The 22,611-nt window shown below is 36.4% G+C and overlaps 1 protein-coding gene across 28 annotated transcripts in view; it reads right to left on the bottom strand.

Annotated features, from left to right (window-relative positions):
* The window catches only part of LOC126724949 (putative F-box protein At3g23970), a 172,839-nt gene that overhangs the window by 7,012 nt on the left and 143,216 nt on the right, over positions 1–22,611 (bottom strand). For 4 of the 28 annotated variants that reach the window (XR_007655213.1, XM_050429392.1, XM_050429396.1 and 1 more), the window contains exon 1: positions 11,730–11,984. The exons of 1 other annotated variant lie outside the window; for it this stretch is intronic. Coding sequence is in view for 12 of the 27 variants with exons in the window: in XM_050429372.1 (XP_050285329.1) it covers positions 10,049–11,398 (1,350 nt within the window). In the remaining 15 variants the exon portion in view is untranslated. Of the gene's footprint in view, positions 1–72; positions 412–4,134; positions 4,465–5,525; positions 5,604–6,420; positions 7,682–8,145; positions 8,472–9,768; positions 11,455–11,729; positions 11,985–22,611 lie in introns of those variants that run through there. 23 more of the 28 variants (XR_007655206.1, XR_007655217.1, XM_050429394.1 and 20 more) reach the window with 16 other exon arrangements.

Raw genomic sequence — 22,611 nt, 5'->3', positions numbered from 1 at the left:
TCATTCAGGTTACAAACAAATGAGAATATTTGAAATGGGAGAATTCTAGAGAGAGAGAGAGAGAGGAAATACTTGTTGATCTGAGCAATGGTGCCATCGAAGAAGATAATGGAGGTGTCGTAGAGTCCTTCCAGAGCATACTCCCTCACTAATTTCAAATGCTCTTGCAAGCCACCCAGCGATGCTCCTCTCTCTCTCTCTCTCTCTTTCTCTCTCTCTCTCTCAAAATTCAAAGAATTAGGGTTTCAAATTTCAATTCGGAGACTTAGATTTTTTTTTTTTTTTTTGTCAGTGAGTGCAAAGGTTGATGGATTAGTGTGGCCTCAACAGTGACATTTTAACGGTAAAAAAGAACGAAGAGAGAGAGAGAGAGAGAGAGAGAGAGAGAGGCTGGTAGGGGAGGAGATTGAAATTACTATATTTTCCTTGGGCTTTTCACTATTTTATGGTTTTGTTATTAAGGTAGGTCCGGTTTGTTTTTTGCTTTTGTTTTTTTTTTTTTTTGGGTGGGCTTCTTATGGCCGTTTGGGGTTGTCGGCATATCCATAATTGGTATATGGTAGGGCCTATTTTGTGGACTCAATCACTATTAAAGTTTTGGCCCAAAAAAAGTGGGCCCATTTTAACTTAAAGATTAAAGCCATTGCCTTTTTTTTTTTTTTTTATAAGAATCAAGTCATTGCCGTTTGTTTGGAGGGGATGCCCTACTCCACTCTTTCTATCTGTGTATTGTGTAGTAAGGAGAATGCTAGATCTACAAACTCTTTTACAAACCGCTGATGTGGTGGGTGGTTATTAGTAAGTAAAAATGTGATTTAATGGAAGGTCCTACTGAAAACCAGTAAGAATTAGCCACATCAACAATTTTGTAAAAATGTTGTAAAATAGCTTTACACTACTACTCCTTCTTCTTCTTTTGTGATTTTTTTTACTTTTTTGATCTCCATCGTTATATCAATTGGAGGATTTCTCTTTCTCTTCTACCTGCACCCGCTTTACTAAAAAAAAAAAAAAAAAAAAATTAAAGATTACAATTTTTTTTTAAGAGATTGTCATCCTCTGCTCATATATGATACTATTTTGGTGTTTTGGCTTAGGTTGCTTTTGTTTAGGGAAGAGTTTGGTATGCTTTTAGCATGATTTTGGAAATAAAGTGGGTTTTCTTTAATTGGTTGCCTTTGGTTAGAAATTTCAGACTTTTGGGAGGGTCACCTAAGTGAGGGCTAGCATATGGAATTGGCCAATGGGAGCAAACTATGTTTAAAGGAAAAAAATGGTTTGGGCAGAAACTTTGGGCCACAGTCACACAGAGCATAAAAGCTGTTTTAGGGTAGAAATTTTGGATACAAGACCTCCTCCATGAGCCTGAGGTGCTACTAATGTCCCTTACCTACTTGGTAACACGCATGGGTTGGGCTCATGCAAAAGGTCCGGAAGGAATCAACCCATACCCTCCAAACCACACTTTCTCAATTTTCCCAATAAGTCGCATGGGCTTAGGCCATGCTTAAAAGGATAAAATATAATATAATACATTAATTGAGCCCACAAAGAAGTCGGGCTTATTTGAATCGGGCTTGTACAAAATGTGTCGCAAAAATGGGTATCAACAAACGTATAGGGAAAAAAAATCATAAATTTTTGTAATTCTCTTTTTGATTCAAAATGAAATTTTTTATTTAACATTTATGACCTTATTTCTAAATGAAATTACCCTTTATTAATGAGGGTATTTTTGAACCATATAAAAGAAAACAATAGTTTGATGAGATCGATGAAAAGGTCAAACTAGTTAAGAAGGTCATGATTAAAGGAGATGAAATATTAAACAAAATGAAATTTGATAAATAAATAAATAAAAGATCTGAAATAATGTTGATGAAATGGTGCAATAAAAGTTTTGTAAAATTTATAACAATGTTTCTATTATTATATCTAGTATAAATATTATGATAAAGAAGAATCAAGATCAAAATTTTATACATTTTTGTATGTAGGCATTTGAGTGAATAGCATTTTATTGGTTGTCTACGTGTAGATGAAGTTGAGGATTAGGTTAGGAAAGATCAATGCAAAGTAATGAAGAATGTGGCATGTCCGACGGACTTCTATGATATCATTGTTGGGAATGTTCTTCAAAAAGGGTAAAAAATGTAAGAATGGCCCAAATCTTCCCTTAATTTTTTACAAGTGATTATTTGTTAAAAGTCAAGTCCAAAATTCTAGATGTATGATAAACAAAGTCTAATTGGTATCACTAATATAGGATAAATTTTGTCGAGTGGCTATCATTATCCCACTATTAAAGACTTATTGAAAAAAAAATTAAAACAAATTTAAAAGAATTCTAATACAGACGCAATTATTTATTTATTTTTTAAAAATCTAATTGCTTCTATAATGGCCAAAATGGCCACATACCATTATTTGACAAAATATGTAGTGTTTTACCACTTTGGAACTCGGGTACAAACTTGAGTTTGGCACGTTACTCAAGTTTCTAGAACTTGAGTTCTATAAAAAAAAATGGCACTTGGTACTCGAGTTAATTTCATAAACTTGAGTTCCTTGTACATAAAGCTCCACAAACTTAAAATTTCATGTTTACATAGTTTTATTAGCATGCAAACCAACATTGACTGACTTTGTGATGTTATCTCTCTATACCATGTCCAGCACCATTGCTAGCTTTATTTAATAATTTCCCTTTCCAATACCTTAGACAAAAGAGTGCAAACCAACATTGACTAACTTTGTGATATCATCCCTTTGCTCCATGTCCAGCACCACTGCCAGCTTTATTTGAATAAGGATTTTACTAATACGTGCCCTAAAGGCATACAATAGTATACTATTTTTAGAAAAATTTTTATCGAGAATTGAAAAAGTTTTGACATCTTTTTCAATTTTCGGTAAAATTTTTCTAAAAACGAATTTGTTAATGTATGCTTTAAGGGCATACATTAACAGGACTCTTTGAATAATATCCCTTTCCAATAAAAAAGAGTTAGAAAGGCATGCAAAGTACACTAATGCAATGTGTGATAAGAGATTTTTGTTTTTTTTTTATTTTATTTAAGGTAAATAATGTGTGGTCGTGTGAGTGCTGTGGGGAATCGTGTTTTTCTTTTATGTACTCGTGTTTTTGAAACTTGAGTTCCATTTTAAATTTGAGTTTCACAAAATCGAGTTCTAAAAAAATGATAAATTAGTAAATATTTCTCAAATAATAGTAAAACACTACATATTTTTTCAAATAGTAGCATTTGACCATTTTGACCCTCCCAAAATAATAGGGGAAAAATGAAGGAAAGTTGTTGCAAATGTGCAAGTGATACGACAACATTTTTTTTATTTTTAGGCCAAGTGCTGCCACAATTCTTGAAAGAAAAAAAGTTGAATAAAAAAAAAATAATATCTAATTTTGCACTGTCCCACAAATTTGAAGTCCTATAATTAAAAGACTTGTTTTTATTCTACTAGGGCCGGTCTCAAATTTTCAATAAATTTTAAAAGCTTAAATTGTCTTACATAATAACAAGTGAAATAGCTAATTTAGTATACGTTCAGGATTTGGCATAGCCAATTTTGTAAAAATCATTGCCATATCACTAAAATACTTTTTTTTTTTTTTTTTTAATTTACTTCTCTAGAAGGAATTTCATTTATCTAATAATTAAAACACTTCTTAAAAAATTTTACTTCTCTAAAAAAAATGCAAACAAGTTCAGGAACCACCACAATTCTTACAAAAAAATAATGTTGAAGAATTAACACACACACACAAAATCAAGTGTTGTTTATCTTACTAATATAATTTTATCATGAACATATTTTGACAAAAATAATAAATTAAAATAAAATATAAAAATAACGATAGCACCACTACAGTTGACAAATTCGGTTACATACTAGTGTATTTGTTATAGAAAGATACATGGATGTATGATATTACAATTGTCAGACTCTGTTTATTCTCATGCCGTGGCCTTTGGCATTTTTTTTTTTTTTACCACGTATTTCTGTTTGGACTTCAGCAGTATTTTTGTGTTAGGTTGGCATAATAAAGAAAGCAGTAATGGAATTGGTCATAGTTAGCATGTGAGATACGTCACAACGGAGAAGTAATGATGCTAGGTAGCAACCTGTTCATGGTTTGATTTCTTCATATGTAACTCCTTACATAAATAACACAAGTTGCTGAGCATGCAATGTATGTTGTTTATTATTCTTAACATAATTACATTCACAATATAGTTTTGGAAGCAAAGTGAAGACTAGCATTTCTTGAGAGCTAATTGTTTGACTAGGTCGTATAGAGATTGCTCTCGCCTTTTGTTGTCAACCCACCTCGATTTGAGTCGGATTTGCTCGGTACTTTGCTTCAAACTCATGGTAAATGAAGGATGCATACGGCTGGCAAAAAAATGCTTCTATCTCATCGGCCTTTTCATTACTGCAGAACTGCCAGATGACAAAATTCAAGGAGTGAGCAATCTGTTTTTAGTATCACTAATGGACATAGCTTTAGCCCATATCATAATCTGCCATGGCTTTATATTAAGTAAATCAGGTGCATGATCTTCTATAAATGAGTACATATATTCACATGAATATTGTTTTGGCGATAATTAATCAATTTCATCATTCAATTGGGCACTAATGTCAAAATGCAACACTTGTGATTATTGCAAAATCACTTTCAAGAGATGACTGACTTTTTTCACATAATTGAGAAATTTGAGGGAGATTCTGTTGTCTATGCTGAATTTATTAATAATAATACAACCGAACTTGTAAAGTTAGTTTCTTAAGTAAGGAAATTACCCTTGAGTAGTGAACTAGTTTAAAAATAATAATTTTAATTTTTCTTGCTACATTGAAATCACATTGTAAAGTTATCACTACACAATTTATTCAAAACACTGATGGTGAATTTGGTTTGTGCCTTGCTGATTAAATCAGGGTAAGAGAGGAAAACAAGCAACAAGGTGGCTGACCAATAACACTTGAAATTTCCAACTTTAACGTATCCAAAGTACTATTTGATGAGGCCAAACTACATTTATTGATAAAGATTTGTTGGACATAATAAGCTCAAATTGCATGGAATTTCTTTGAACTAGCCAACCAATGCATCATAGCAAACTGCATATATGGTAAATAAAGATTCAAGATACACACATGTACCATTGCTATTTAAAAAGGCTGAATTAGTTACCAGAGTGAGAATCTTAGTAATGCAATAGTGGGTTAACATTGCTCCATATTTGGCAAAGATAAAGTCCCAATTGTCTTGCATTTATCACCAAATAAATTAGTCTCCACAAATTTTAATTCAAGAGGAAACTTCAAGATCAGTAGATGACATTCAAAGTAAATAGTTGCCTCTTAACTCCCAATCATAATACTTTCCAGACTATATACACAATTGGACGTACTCCCAATTATTTTCTGAATCCCAAAATATTGGTAATAGTCAAAAGTAAAACTCATCACGAAGATGTTGACCAGGAAGTGCATACCTTCAAGCATCTCCATGCTACCTCATGGCCTTCTCAACTTGTCAAGAAAAGCACGTAAATAATATATTGATCTTGAACCTGAAAGGATATTTATATGAATAACAATTAGATCCGCAAGAAAGATGAGGCCGTTAAAAACCGTGATTTAATTGGCACAACCAATACCTCATCAAACAACATAAAATTTAAAACCACGAGCAATATATTTGGGTTTGGACAAGATGCAAGAAAACCTTTACAAGGATGAAAGAATGACATTAAATTTAAGTAGCTTTCACCCAAAAAGTGACAGGATACTATTTCCAATGTTACTAAATCTTAACAATATCTGCTTCTCTATTGAGCTTCAGTAAGGACTCAAATCCATTCCTATTTGTCGTACTAGCATTTAACATTACAACAATGAAAGCAGCCTACAGAGCATACACCACTGTTGAATATAGAACTCGAAAATGCCCCTACTGATAAGGAAGTGATTTAAAAGTACAGGCAAAACTTTTACCTTTCTAGTGTCCATGGACCGGAGATAAGTATTTCTATCATTCTCAACAGTGCATTTAAATGAGTCTCTCAAGCTATTGATTCCCAACTCGATTTTCCGCACAACGGAAAAAAAAAAAAAGATATTCAAGTTTATGAAGAAGCCTACTTCACTATATAACTAACCCTAGTACATATATGACAGTAATTTGAACATAATGCCGAGAAGGCCGCAAAACATTATAAATATGAAGATATTAATTTGGAGAGATAGGTATTCATATATTTTCCAACCATATATACAATTATAAATTTAAAGTAAATAGTTGCTTCTCAATTCCCAATCATAATATTTTCCAGACTATATACACAATTAGACATGCTACCAATTAGATGTTGAGCAGGAGCTGCATACCTTCAACCATCTCCATGCTACCTCATGGCCTTCTGAACTTATCATGAATAGCACGATAATACTATCTTGATAAAGATAAACAACTTGACCTCTAAACCTTTAAGAAATGCATGTTTGCTTATTACTTAATAATAATACCTGTTCAAATTCCAAAATATTATCTTTGGATTTTACAGAGATAACTGGAAATCCCTTTTTTTTTTTATTTTAACCAAGCATCCATCATTGAATTGAGTTCACCAGAGTTCTCTGAAAGAACGCCCCATAAATCATCTGTCTTTGTATTCTTTCCAGCATATCTTTTTATGCACTAACTCAAGGGTTTCTGGTTCAAATAAGAAGTCACAGAGTTATATATGTAATTTAGTTAAAGTTAATTTTCTATCCACTTGTTACACAGTGAAATTTTGATCATGTTCAAGAAGTGCAAATTACTACAGGAATATAATTCAGACCTTTCCCCTCAGTCACTTTCATAAATTTGTGTGCAGAACACGTTGAAAAAAGAAAAATGTTCATGGTAGCATTTTTGTTACCAAGAATATTTTCCATGAAAAAGTGATATTAAGGTCTACTGCATTGAGAAATTATACATTGTACACATTAGTGACCACGATTATTAGTGGAATAAGTGATCAAAGAAAGCTTCCAATTTGACAAATATAAGTGACACGGCACATATATGGATTCTAAAAGAAGAACAGACACTGGAGCAAGAGTCTCTGCCCAAGAAAATACCTAGAAGGTGTTACATGGCAAAAGCATCCTACACACTGAGTCAAACCCCAATCCACTCTAAATTTTTGAGCCCATGTGGTATCAATATATATTCTTTTAGTCCATTGAATAATTGAAGACTATAATGGCATTGTTAACATATAATAAGATAAGAAATAAACATAAATCACATAATAGCCTTGACAATTATAAAGTGCCAAACCTGCTTAATGGATAAGAGAGCCATTAAAGCTTTATAAAACAAATGACATTAACTAACAAATGCCAAGCATTAGTTCTGTATATATTTTCCAAGAAATGATTATGAAAATATTGCATAGAAGGTTTTACTATGAAAATACAGAATCAATATTTGGTGCTCCATGTAAAAATAACCCAACCACTTTAAGTCAAGAACATGAACCATCCCTCCTGAAATGTGCCATACCAAGATAACCCTGCAACATTCGAGTGACAGAAGATCCCTTTTGTAGCTGATAGAATCAAATAATTCCCCTATTGAACGAGCCCGGGGTACTTCGACCTGCAAATATGCCAAATATCATGCGATGGACAGAGTTGAATTACACGTCAAAGTTATGTTTTATATAGAAATTTCCTCACAATTTTTTCTCAATTGAATTCATAATTGAGATGGGCTTATAATATGGTAAAATTAGTGCTTCAATATTTGGAGTTGGATTATTGGATATTTCCCTGCACTGTCACCTCCCTTCTACTAGGTAGTGGTCCAGACACTGACAACAGATGCATATGCATGTGAACACACAAACACGCACACACTAAGTTGACTGTGTCAATACATTTACTTTGATGATGTTCATTGCGGTTCTTGAAAATCCAGTAAAACATGCCATTTTAGGAAGTAGTTTGCAAATTAAAAAGGTTGTTGATTTCATCACTACATTCACTTCCTTACCTCAATAATATAACATGCTTAAATGATGTCCTATTTGCAACTTTTAACACAAGCATTCACTTCCTTACCTCAATAGGATGCAATTGTTCCAATGCATCCATACGCAGGCCATCATTTGTTTTTAGAAGAAATAGAGTCCATATATTCCACTAAGGAAACATGCTGTTGCCTGTCAGTGGCCATATAACTTACCTGGAAATTTAAGATCAAATACAGATTCAAACAAGAAAATGAATGTATTGCAATAGCCAGCAAGTGGAAGCAGTAATGTGAGATGACTCAATTTTACCCATGTTGCAAATCCCTCATTAAGCCATAAATGACTCCGCCATTCCATTGTTACTAGATTGCCAAGCCATAGATGGGCTAATTCATGTGATACAGCAATTGTGAGCTGACAAAACCAGAATATGATTTAAAGAATTATACAACTATTTAAGAAAGAAGAATACTCAATAGAGCCTTACAAATATTCTCTACAAAAAAAAAAAAAAAAAAATCTCTCCAAATGGCAACTATGCACCCCAGACCCCTCTCTCTCAACGGACTGATTGTTGACTGATTATTGATCGACTGGCATTGACTGATTGCTTTTTTTTTTTCCCTCAAATGACCTACTTTATTCAGATTTAGTGCTCTTCTAGTAGGGGAGAGAATCTAAACCCTTAAATGAGTCCCCATAAAGACTAAAACAAAGTAACGTGTTCATCTTGGCTGTGAGTCCCAAAAATTGTTCAGTTTTGTCTTTTGTGTCCCAATTTGACCCTTACTATTCTGTATTTGATTGTAAACTTGCATCATATTGCACAAATTTGTTTCCAAACCTATTCAACTGCAGCAACTGCTAAAGAACTATATAATGTGGTAAAAACCTTCTGGCCTTAGTGACTAAGACTTCTCAGCAATTATTGAAGCATCAAGCTGCTAAATTGCAGCTTGCGGCAAAATAGAGAAATCCATCTTAAATGAGAATTCATTTGAGTATGGTCTTTGAGGTTTTTGTCTATTTTGATTTCGTACAGGCTATAAGAATTAAGAAATAAATCAAATAATACTTAGTCGTTAAGATGAACTAAGATCTGCGTATGATAGTCAATACCCATGTTAAATATGGATAATAAAGCCTTAATGTTTTACTCTTTAGATGCTTTCTATTGTCCGCTTCAGCAACCAGATAAAAGAGTTGAAAAAGGCTTACTACAACCATGATAGACATGGTGGGTTAATTTCTAAGGGTTAAATTCAAATTTCCTGGGGTGGAGCTTAGCTTAAATCAGATTATACAATCTGAATGACAAATAATGAACTAACACTTGTGTCAAAGTTTGATTTCTGTATTCAACTCCTAAATTCCATGCCGCCTCCAAATAAGCCTCCACAATTGCCAAACTCACCTACTTTTAGATCCTGTCAATCAGATTCACAATGGTTCTAAATACCAACGCAATAAATTCAGTTCCCTGCCTCCGAATAAAGCACCAAGATCTCTTCCCTCAGGAAAACTCAAATCTTATCTCGCATTAAATTAACAATCCACCTCCAAGAAACATCAAATCTACGACTATGACAGTAAATATTATAACAAACAGATTCCACTCCTTATCCCGACATGTGGTTGCTATATAAGGCGCAAGATAGTTCAACAAAAGTTACATATACGTTCATCTCATTCAAAATTACAACAACTAGGAAAACAGAAGAGGCCCATGCAAGGCTATAATATTCATCTCATTCAAAATTACAATAACTAGTTTTACATTCAATAATTGATAAGCAACCACTATCCATAAAAAATAGATTATGAAAAATTTTAACAAATACATATTTTGCTAGGTTAAAAGTTTTGAGGGGAATTCACAAAAGCCTAATTTAGGCAAACCATAATACGGAAACCCCCAAAAGGCAAAAAGCTTTAAAGACACAAGCTAGCAATAGCATTAGCAAGCAGTAGAATAGATAGGCTGCCTTCACTTATAGGAAGGGAGAAGAATGAATGGGAGTTGGCCAACAAGGGAGCACAAAGTTGAAGACATTGTTGCCAAGGGAAAAGCATTGAGGATCTGGCAATTCGCGAACCACTTCTAGTGTTTTCCTGCGCAAGTTGCATGATACCACCTTAAAATGAATCACCAAATACATGATATCCCGGTCATTTGGATGAAAGGCTAGGACCATCACAACAGGATAATTCCTCTTGACAATGTTTTTTGTGAACCAAGGGGACTTTTCCAAAACCAATTCATTAACAAACAGCCGGTGCTCTAAGCACCATTTGCCTCCTTCCTCTCCTTTATCTTTGAACTCCCAAACGCGTAAAAAAGGAAGAGAGAAGTGGTATGAAATCTGGGATATCCTCAAGGCACCGTGAGATACTCCAAGGCGCCCATTATCAAAGGAAGTGTTCAATTCTAGGGGCTTCTGAATGAATCGATAGCATCCACTGTTGTAAGGATCGAACCCAAAAAGGGAGCCATCCCTACTACACCAAAATAGCAAGCCATTATAAGGAACAGCGGGGAAGGCAAAAGAAGCCAATTCAAATCCTTCAGGGGCCGGGCACGACACCAGAGACTCACTCCATTTACTTGTGTCGGATGAGAATATGTACACCTTGAATTCCGTTGACATGCCCTCAAATTCAGGAATGAGCATCACTCTAAAACTAAGCTGAAGCTGATGATGATGAAGAAGAATGTCACCGGAGTTACATATGAACCCAATCCGAGGCCGCCACCGCCTTACTACTGATGCGGTGTATTGATGTGGAAGTGGAGGAAGGGCAGTCCATTGCCTAGTAATTGGATTAATGACATAGTAAAAAAAGGGAGTATTATGATCACTAACAACTGCAGATTCAGAGCATAAGAACAAGTCATGACACGAAGCTTGAATGTTGAACTCATTGTGGCGTTGTTCTTGATACATTGGTGGAATGAAAGGCAGAGATTTAAAATAAGGTTCCTTCTCCAATGGCAAGAGGAGATGTCCATTCTTTGTTCGCCAATTAGTGCACTGGAGTAGCAAGGTAAAGGGGCGATGATCCACTATTGGCCGACTGTTGTTGTAGTTAACAAAGCATCTAGCAAAAAAAGGATCAGTGATAACAGAGCACCATTCCTTTGAGACAGACTTGCATCGCGTGGCGGATTTCAGATCCAGCCGATGCAATATTTCTAACACTAGATCTATTGGGAGATCATCAATAGCCGTGGCCGTCCTCCTTCTTCGCTTGTGGACATCCGAATTCTCGTAGTATGAGATTACACTACTACTACTACTACTCCTTCTATGATGTTTTTTTACCTTTCTCATCTCCATCATTAAATCAATCGGAGGATAGGATAGGATTTCTCTCTCTTCTGCCTGCACCTGCTTTACTAAAATAAAAGAATTCTAAAGATTACAATTTTTTTTTAAGAGATTGTCATCAGTATATATAGCCAAAGCCACCGACTAAACCACCGACTATTACCCCCACCGACTATCAGTATAATTTTTTTTTTTTTTTTTTTTTTTTTTTTGGGAGTCCTAGCTTCGTTCTAATTAACAAAAAAAAAAGGTTCATTCAATTCAGGTTACAAGCAAATGAGAATACTTGAAATGAAATTAAACAACAACAAACTATATATATATATATATATATATATATTACCTGGTGGATGATGAGGAAACCTTCACCGCCTCGATGAGTGACCAGAGAGAATTGGTTATATATCGCTCAATCGACGAGTAAAATTCGCCCACTGCGGGGAGGATCAAGAGTGGAAGAATGCCAGACTAAGAATAAACAGAGGGATTTCAAACCCTAATAGCTTCTCACGAGGGCGGATCTTCACCGGAAATTGGATGAAACGCGGGCGTACCAAAATGCCCCCTTCCATTTTCCTTAAACCACTGCGGGGAGTTTTTTTTGAGGTATTGTGCAAATCAGCTTCCTTCAACCATTCAAATTAGTTAGTTAGGCACGTTTTCAAACAATTTAGAAAACTAACATCTCGAGTTTTTGAAACTCGAGATCCATATTAGAACTCGAGTCTTAAAGACTCGCTTTAGATCTCGAGTCTTTAAAACTCGAGTTTCATGCAAAAAAAATTTAACCTATAGTGGCGTTTTTAAGACTTACAGTGACGTTTTAAAACCCTATAGCGACGTTTTCCTGCAAAAAATTTTTTTATAAGTACAGGTTTAAGGAGTCCTATAGTGGCGTTTTTAAGCCCTATAGTGACGTTTTATAGACCTATAGCGGCGTTTTTTGCAATTTATGAAAATCGAGTCTCTAAAACTCGATTTTCAGTGCAATTTTTTTTCTCCAAATCGAGACTTAAAAACTCGAGTTCAATCTGGAACTCGAGTTTTAGATACTCGAGATGTTATTTTTCAAAATTGTTTTGAAATATGACAATTAACTAAATAGTTTAATATTTATTGTTATTTTAAAAAAAAATTCAGTTTTTTTTTTAATTCAAAACTAACGTTCTATGTTTTATTAGAATTAATTCTCTTTTCTTTTCTTTCTTTTTTTTTTTTTTTTTTTTTTGGTCCATTTCTTATGGACTTCATTTCAGTTTTTACAGTATATTTTAAGTTTATTCATCAACTTTTATTAAATATTGTAGTTGATTATCCAACTTTTTTTTTTTCAAAATTTTAAATTAAAAATTTTAATTAATAATTGAAAAAACATTTTCCAATTTATTTTTAAAAAATTTAATAGTAGATGACTTAATTGATTAAACTTCAAATTTAGACGTAGATAACTTGGGGCTCTATTCAATAGATTAAGAGCTTCTAATATGAGAGATAAGCAAATCTTAAATATAAATCAAGTTCTTCTTTCTACCTATCAAAAAATTAAATGCTTCTTTCTATGACAATGTGACAATTATGTTTTTGCTTGGACATGCCATACACAATTACAAATTAAGCATACAGTTCAACTTGCTCTTAAGCAAAGTTGAAAGATGCCCACCTTTATAGTTTGTACATTTATCCCTGCACACACAAATGTAATAGCCCGCAAATCAAATATTTTGGAAGTCCAGGAGAGTCAAACTTAAGTTTTGGCTTTTAAGCAAAGTCACCCAACAGTTCTACCTTTGTGGGCTTTTAAAAAGGAGCATAATCATGATCTTGTACCTCATGAACAAGCTAAGAACTCTTCATTACTTTATTCGTTGCAAAGGATATTGAAGATGCAAATGTACTTAAAGATAAAGATGGCAATAATGAATAATGAATTAATTATTTGAGATAATTTAAACAACCTAATTTAAATGGGCTAAAGAAAAAGGATCATGCTCCTGGTGGTAAACATCAGATCAAGAGTTGTCATGAGAAAAGTTCAAAGAAAGAAAAAGGTGGAATTAACTAGTTGTCTACCCCAAATACTGTTCCTGGCAACTAAGTTTTGCTTTAGCCATTCCTAAATACCTTTCCTCTTGCCTATATAGTTAGTTGTTCATGTAGTGGCTACATTTATTTTTTTTTATTTTTTATTTTTACTTTAATGTGCAGAGTTCAAGTTCTCAACCATCAAATTTGGTTCATTCCTTGTCATATCAGCATCCGCTATATTACCATTGGCAAGCACCCTTCCTCAATCCACAAATGGAAGTATGGTAGAAAGGATTTAGTCCCATTATGGTTATTTTAAATTATATCCTAAAGTCACTTGCTTTGTTTCTCTTTTGACATAATTTTTACAAAGTTCTCGAGAGAGTACTAACCTACTAATGCTAGTTATTCATTAGCACTTGGCCTAATTATAGGTCCAAAAACAATTTTCCATGCCAAAACAATCATCAAGCTTTTGTATGAGCAACAAATCCAACCAATTGTTTTTTCTTTTAGGTTTGCATTATTAGTTTACTCTGTTCGTATTTTTTATTTATTTCCTCTCAATGTTATAATTTATAATTTCTTGTGATTTCTACATGCCTGCCGTAGTTCTATGTGTATGTATATGGTTAAATTAGAGGAAATTAGTCAATTTTGTTCCCATGGAATGCAAATTGAGGAATAAAATGTCTTGGTGCCTAATTTTGATGCACAGGGTTATGTGTCATTGGCGGTTGTAAGATGTGACATTGTAGGCTATTTTATTTTTTATTATAGAAATTGTGTAATGTGGGAAGTAGATTAGGTATATTATGCCAATTTCAAAGAATCATCCCAAAGGAGTAGGAACTCACTTTCCATTTTGTAGGAATGCATATTTTAGAAAAGAATGTATGCCCTTGTGGTGACAGATATAATTGAAGTCATCAAGTTCCATTTCATTGAATTTAATTTCCAAAAACCAAACCATTCTTGGACCTAAAAATTTGAACAATCTTCATTTCGTCACATTATTGCTGTTATTTTTCAATAAATTTCCTTCCTGGATTTCCAGGTTGGCTTCTCAAAAAAAAAAAAAAAAAAAAGGTTTTCAACGTTATAATTCTATCAACTTTAGGATCTCAATTATGACCTATCTTCCCATATATATTCTCAAGCTTTGTGTCTAAGTTTCCCCAACTTTTGGCAAGTAGATTGACAGTAAATTGTGCATTACTCGTTGAAGTTTTGATTCAAAGTTTAATAACTTGGGTTTTGCTTTGTGAAGGATCTTCTTTGTCATCATATTCCTGGTGATAACCAATTGATTTTCTTAATGTGAAAATTGATTTGTTAATATGTTCCTTGGTTTAAACTTGGAGTGTGTATAATCTTAACATTGATCTTTACATATTAGATTTTTAAATATATTTTATTTTAGTTTTGATTTTGGAAATGCATAGGAGATATTTGTGAAATTATTTGTTAGAAACTTTAAAGTGATGTTAAGCTATTTTATATGCATGTTATGCAGTCTTGAAGGTGATTCATCAGATTGAGAAATGCACCAGATTGCAAGAGCTCTCTAAAGTTTACTATGCTCCTATTAGACCCTTGGAATGATAAGTCAGGGAAATCTTGGACTGTGCACTGCCAAAACCTCCTACAATACACCATGTCTAATTAATAATTCTTTTTTTATTCCAACTGGTCAATTGCAGTTTTGGCCTTAGGGAATGCAAGAATCAGGTTTGGCCCTAGGAAAAAAAATGTTGAAGTATGGACTATGGAATAGACTTGTCATGAGTCATGACTATGACATTATTTTTGCCTTATATTGTTGCTATTGTATAATCAAATCACTGAGCAAGTTGTTGCATCTTTATGTCATAGTTAATCTTGTTGCATCTTTATGACTATGGATTTCTCTTTTTCTTTTGCCTGCGCCTCCTCTACTAAAAAAAAAAAAAAGAATTCTAAAGATTACAATTTTTTTTAAGAGATTGTCATCCTCTACTTTTATATGTATATATAGGCAAAGCCACCGACTATTACCACCGACGTGTCCTTGTCGGTTACCAAATATCAATATAATTTTTTTTTTTTTTTTGGAGTCCTAGCTTTGTTTTAATTGACAAGAAATAAAAATAAAACGATCATTCAGGTTGCAAACAAATGAGAATATTTGTAATGGGAGAATTTTGGAGAGAGAGAGAGAGGAAATACTTGTTGATCTGTGCAATGGAGCCATCGAAGAAGATAATAGAGGAGTCATAGAGTCCTTCCAAAGCATACACCCTCGCTAATTTCAAATGGTCTTTCAAGCCACCCAACGATGCTCCTCTCTCTCTCTCTCTCTCTCTCTCTCTCTCAAAATTCAAAGAATTAGGGTTTGAAATTTCAATTTGGAGACTTAGATTTTTTTTGTCAGTGCGTGAAGAGGTTGATAGAGGTTGATGGAGCAATGTGGCCTCAACGGCGACATTTTAACAGTAAAAAAGAACGAAGATAGAGAGAGTCTGGTGGGGAGGAGATAGAAATTAGTATATTGTCCTTGGGCTTTTCACTGTTTTATGGTTTTGGTATCAAAGTAGGTTCAGTTTGTTTTTTGCTCTTTTTTTGGTTGGCCTTCTTATGGCCATTTGGGGTTGTCGACATGTTCATAATTAGTAAATGGTAGGGCCCAGTTTGTGGCCTCAATCACTATTAAAGCTTTGGCCCAAAAAAAGTGGGCCCACTTTAACTTAAAGGTTAAAGCCCTTTTTTTTTTTTTTTTTTTTAAGAATCAAGTCATTACCTTTTGTTTTGGAGGGGATGCCCTACTCTACTCTTTCAATCCATGTGTATTGTGTAATAAAGAGAATGCTAGATCTACAAACTTTTTTACAAACTGCTGATGTGATGGGTGGTTATTAATAAGTAAAAATGTGATTTAATGGAAGGTCCAAATGAAAACCAGTAAGAATTAGCCACATCAATAGTTTTGTAAAAATGTTGTAAAATAGTACACTAACCCGTGCTCTCTGTAGCACCTGCTCCCCGTAGCACATGCTTCCCCTAACCCTTCTCCTTCCCCATTTTCTCCCAATGCAATCTGCCCTCCCTATTTCATCATCCCTTTTCTTTCCCTTATAGCAAATTAATAATACTGTCTCTCCACCATTTTCTCTTGCTATCCAACCTCCTCACTCCAGATGGAAGTATCAGAGCTTATCAACCGTACTAAAAACAGTTCCTGGATAAACGCATGCCTAGAGCTCCCTCCAAACCAATTTGACCCTAACCCATCTTCTTTTACTCTCATCGGAAAACTGATAACCCACAAAAATGTTGGAATCACTGCGATCACAGACGTCGTAAACAGAGCTTGGAAACCAAATCGGCAGATTCGAGTGAATCGTCTCGATAGAGATACGTACAAGTTCCTATTCAGTCATGAAGCAGACATGAATAATGCTTTCAGAAGAAGACCTTGGTCGATTAAGGGTGGCCACCTAATCCTAAAGCATTGGAACCCGTCACTAATATGGCAGGAGATCCCATTCACTACTTCCACTCTTTGGGTACAAGTCCATGGCCTCCCAGAGCTATGGAAATCTCCCAGTAATCTCAGAAAAATTGGAGAAATGGTTGGGACCGTTGTAGAGCTCGATCTCGCAGGTGAAGGTGGCGCTGCATGGAGGAAATTCTTGCGCATTCAAATAGAGATAAAGGTACTAAAACCGCTTAGGCCTAGCTTTTTTCTCCCCAGAGAGAATCTACCCCATTTATGGATTGGTTTTAAATATGAAAAGCTCTCCGATATCTGTTATCGCTGCGGTATCATTGGTCACGAAGCTAGTAGTTGTCTTGGGAATTTATTCCACATCAGGAATCCATTCGGGTTTAACTTTGTGGCATCAGGACCTTGGTTAAGATCGGATAGCAGCGACTTACCACAAGGGCTATTTCTGAAGCCTGACCGTCAAACAAGCCCAGACCCCACCGCCGGTACCACTTCTACAAGGCCGATGAATAGCACGGTGGTATCTTCAGATGAGGGTACAACAGCAAGTCAAGACAAAAAGCACACACCCACGCACTCCAGTGTACAAGCTCAAATTTGTACAAGCACAACAGAGCACCAACCTGCAGTATTGAGCAGTACGAAAGCCGTTAGCAGGAGCAGCAATCAAAAGCTGGAATGCTCACCCACACACGTCAGCGACTCAATCCTCCCTACCCATGCGAATGGCGTTGATCCTGAAGGTTCACACGAGGCAGCAGTGAACTTAGAGGCCCATAATGAGTTAGTTGGAGATGGAGATGGCCCATCTTATCCTCCTGGATTCGGCCCATCTACCAATAGTCACATAATATGCAATTCTGCCAGCAACCAAACCTTACAACATATTGAGCCCATCCCAAAAATCACAAGTCCACCCACCCATATTACAAACAATAGTCATTCTCCACCAAACCATCAGCCCGAATCAAATAACCAGTCCCCTGTTCTAGCATCTTCTTCACCCTTGGTTTCATCTCCTCATTGCCGCACTAAGGTGACTCTGTCCAACACCTCCATTCCCAAAGTCACAACACCAAGCCCCGACATCAAAACACATGGCAGCAACACTCCCTTGTCCAAAAGGAAAGCGGTGCCTCAAGAATTGAAGAAATCTCCCAAAAGGGTCAAGCTGGTGATAAACGCCCCTGAAGCTAAGGTCTTGAACCCCAAACTAGTGACCTTCATTCCCGAATCAAGAGTGGAGCATTCCATTTTGGCAGAAAGGCAAAAGCTCCATGGTGATTCCCACCACGAAGTGCAAGGTGAGTGTACTGAATCTTCATCCTACATTGAAACCCATGATATTGGATCTTACAATGGCAACACATATATTGTGTCATCTCTCCCTGTTACTACTGCTATGGCCGAGGAGGCGGGCCTTATCAAGCCCCCAACCTCCCTATGAAAATCCTTGGTTGGAACTGTCGCGGCATCTGCAATGCTGCGACAGTTAGAGCCCTTAAGGCTCATTTAAAAGGGAATAGCCCGGATGTTGTTTTTTTGAGTGAAACTAAAGCCTCCTTCAGTAGGATGCAGTTTATTTTAAAGTCAATAAAATTTGCAAATATGTGTGTAGTAGAAGCTAAGGGTCTTGCAGGTGGTATTTGTATGATGTGGAGGTCTGGGATCACTATTCAGAAGGTAGAGTTCAACAAAAATCTCATTGCTGTTAAGGTTGTTGATGTTATAAGATCTTAGCTTCTTGTTGGCTTTTACGGCCCTCCTTATCCAGCAAAGAAGCAAAAGGCTTAGGAGAACCTTATGGCATTATTAGAGTCCTGCAATTGCCCATGGGCATGTTTGGGTGATTTCAACTTCACCTTGGAGGACAATGAAATTTCAACTAATGGCAGTAGGGGTGCAGGGGACTCAAAAAATAATTTCCTTAAGGAACTTGTGTTTGAATTCGGTGCCATAGACTTGGGATATTCAGGAAATGCATTTATGTGGGCGAGGGGAAAATGGGGAAGTGCTGCTATCAAAAGACGCCTTGATAGAACTATTGCTAATATTTCCTGGAGGCTTGCTTTTCCAGATGCTACTGTGACCCATCTAGGAGCTATCAATTTTGACCACAAACCGATACTCCTTGACACTAATCCATCGCAGAGTTTTGCTAATAGACCTTTCAGATTTGAAGCAGCTTGGGTAAGGGACAATGGCTGCAACTCAATTGTTGAAGAGGCGTGGAATGGCCACGAAAGTGGATCGGAATTTGAAATTTTAAAGAAGAAACAAGAAGCGACCAGGATAGCGCTTCGTAAATGGAACAAGCAAGTTTTTGGGAATTGCCAAGATAGAATTAACCGACTGCTGGGAAAAATTAATGAAGTTCAGAGGAGGCAGCCGTCTGAAGAGAATGGGAAGATTGAAGAAGCACTGCAGATTGAACTCTCCGAGTGGCTTGCAAGATCTGAAATGATTTGGAAGCAGAAGTCAAGGGAACTTTGGTTGAAGGAGGGCAACAGGAATACCAAATTCTTTCACCTTTCTACCATTATTAGAAGAAGACAAAACAGTATCACGACGTTAAAAGCCGAGAATGGTCAGTGGGTGACCGGATCCAATCAAATTAGAGAGTTGTTCTACCAGCACTTCAAGAATCTGTTTACTGACGAGGAAGTTGATTTCCCGGAAAACCTTGATGACCTCATGACACGCTGCATTTCTGAGGAAGAAAATCAAGGCCTAAACACTATCCCCACCCCAGAGGAAATAAAGACTGCCTTGTTTAGTATGCAGGATTTGAAAGCCCCCGGGCCAGACGGATTCCCTGCCCTTTTCTATAAGGAATTCTGGCCTATTGTTGGAAACACTTTAACGTGTGCAGTAACAGCCTTCTTCACCAATGGATGCCTACCCAAGGATGCAAATGACTCACTCATAGTTCTAATCCCAAAATCCCCTAACCCAATCTCTGTCAACAACTTCCGGCCCATTAGTCTTTGCAACGTTGTGTATAAGATCATATCCAAGTTGATTGTGGCGAAACTTAGGCCTTTGCTCCATAAGATTATTTCTCCATGTCAATCAGCGTTCATCCCGGGTAGATGGATTGCAGAAAATCAGGTGGTTGTGCACGAATTACTGCATAGCTTCAAATCCAGGAAAGTTAAAAATGGGTTCATGGCTCTCAAGTTAGACCTACAAAAGGCGTATGATAGAGTCAATTGGAAGTTTATTCAAGCGGTGCTCATAAATTTGGGGTTTAGCAGTACGTTTACTGGCTGGATCATGGCTTGTTTATCCTCAGTCTCTTTTGAAGTCTTGGTGAATGGGGGAAAATCAAATCATTTTGCGCCTAGGAGAGGGTTAAGGCAAGGAGACCCCCTTTCTCCATACCTTTTCATTTTAGGACAAGAAGTGCTCTCAAGAATGCTGGATAAAGAACTGATGAAGGGCAACGTCAGTGGAGCTAAAGTGAGTATCAGAAGTCCAGCCTTAACTCATGTTATGTATGCCGATGATATTGTCCTTTTCTCAAAAGCGACAAGGCATGATACTAGAACTCTCTCCACCTGTTTGGAAAAATACTGTGACTGGTATGGGTAGAGCATTAATAGAGCCAAATCAGGTATTTTCTTCTCTAAACACACATTGGCTGAAAATAGAAGAGCAATTAAGCTGGAATTTGTAATGAGGAAGCTGAAAAAAGATGCCATTTATCTAGGAGCCCCTTTGTTCCCCACAAGATCACCATCCAGAGACTTTAAATTCTTGGAAGATAAATTGGAAGCTAAACTAGCTGGCTGGAGAAGTCGTTGCCTTTCATGGGCTGGTAGAGCCACTCTTATCAAAACAGTAGCCCATAGTATCCCTACATACACCCTATCAGCATTCAATGTGCCGTCAAACAGCTGTAACAAGATAGATGCAGCTACTAGGCGGTTTTGGTGGAAGCCTAAAGATAGAGGCAGCAGATACATTGCGTGGGCATCATGGGACAAACTATGTCGTCCCAAAAAATTTGGTGGACTGGGTTTCAAGAAAACGAAGGAGATGAACTTAGCTTTGATAGCTAAATTTGCATGGTTCGTGGCCTCGAATAGACAAAGTTTGTGTATGGATGTGTTGAGATCCAAATATAAAGTAAATAGTGGCTGGTTGATAGCGAATTCAGTGGCTATTGCTTCTCCAACTTGGAGAGCTATTGAAGAAGCAAAGAAGCTTGTAGCGAAGGGTGGATGTTTTATTATTGGGAATGGTAAATCAGTTCAGGTGTGGTCAAACCCTTGGGTGCCTGAAGCTGTAAATTTGATGCCTCAACCCAGACTTGAGGAATACAGAAAGTTGAACATTAAAGTCAGCGAGCTCATTGACCCCATTACCAAATCATGGATCTCAGATTGGGTGAAGGAACTATTTGCTCCAACCGATGCAAGAGCCATTCTTAACATGTCTATTCCAATGTCACAGAAGGAAGATAAGTTAGTGTGGCTCCCGGATTCTAAAGGTCGATTCTCAGTTAAATCCATCCATAATGTTGCTTTTGCTCATCCTGACTGTGTTGGTCAGCCCCAAGCTTGTTGGTCCAAACTTTGGAAGGCAAAATTCCCAAAGAGGCTCAAAATGTTGATATGGAGGATAAGCATCAACGCCATGCCGACAAAGGCTAATCTCCAAGTTCGCCTTAACCATGTAGATGCATCTTGCCTGTTATGCAATGCTGAACAAGAAGACAGTGAACACATTTTTTTCAGATGCCCATTTGCTCGAGCTCTATGGTCATCCGCTTGTTGGGGTCTTCAAGTTGACAATGTGACTCTTACTTCAACTAAGGATATAGTATCCTTCATCATGGAGCCACCTGCCTCACTCATCCCTACACATGAGGCTTGGAGTGTGTCTCTCAACATGGCATTAGTAATTGATGAGATTTGGATGTCCAGAAACCTCAAACAATTTAGTAACATTGACCCTGATGCGTTGAAGGCAAGGCAGAACATCCAAACCAGATTCAATGAAATTGTTAAAGTCTCTTCGTCAACTACCCAACATCCCAAAGAGATAAGTAGCAAGAATTGGACTGCACCCCTTTCTGGCTACATCAAGCTCAATGTGGATGCTGCAATCCAGCAAGACTTAGGCTCTGCCTTAGCAGTTGTTGCAAGGAATCACTTGGGTGAAGTGCTATCAATCTGGGCCAAAAAGCATCACAGCTCCTCCCCTGCAGTTGCTGAAGCTGAAGCACTTTATTGGGCTGTGAACTTAGCAATTAAGGAGGGATGGAAATCTGTGATTTTTGAAGGAGATGCAAAGAACTGTATTGAGCCACTCATCAACCCGGACTTTCCATCAAATTGGCTTACTCACAATATTATCTGTAATGTTCGTAGTTTAGTTGTTGCTTTTGATTTTGTTAAGTTTTGTTGGGTACAGAGAACATGCAACTCGGCAGCACATGTAGCTGCCATGTTTGCGCTGAAATCTGATTTTGAGTTTTGTTTTAATAAAGGAAATCTCCCCCCCTCGTTAGAGGCTGTTTGTAGGGATGATTCCGTTGCTTGTATTCCTGTTTTGCTCTAATAGAAGTACTGTTTACCAAAAAATAGCTTTACACTACTACTCCTTCTTCTTCTTCTATGATTTTTTTTACTTTTCTGATCTCCATCGTTAAATCAATTGGAGGATTTCTCTTTCTCTTCTGCCTGTGCCTGCTTTACTAAAATAA

Source organism: Quercus robur, chromosome 5 (assembly GCF_932294415.1).
Source record: "Quercus robur chromosome 5, dhQueRobu3.1, whole genome shotgun sequence".
Taxonomy (NCBI): domain Eukaryota; kingdom Viridiplantae; phylum Streptophyta; class Magnoliopsida; order Fagales; family Fagaceae; genus Quercus; species Quercus robur.
This window is presented reverse-complemented; position numbering and strand designations above follow the sequence as displayed.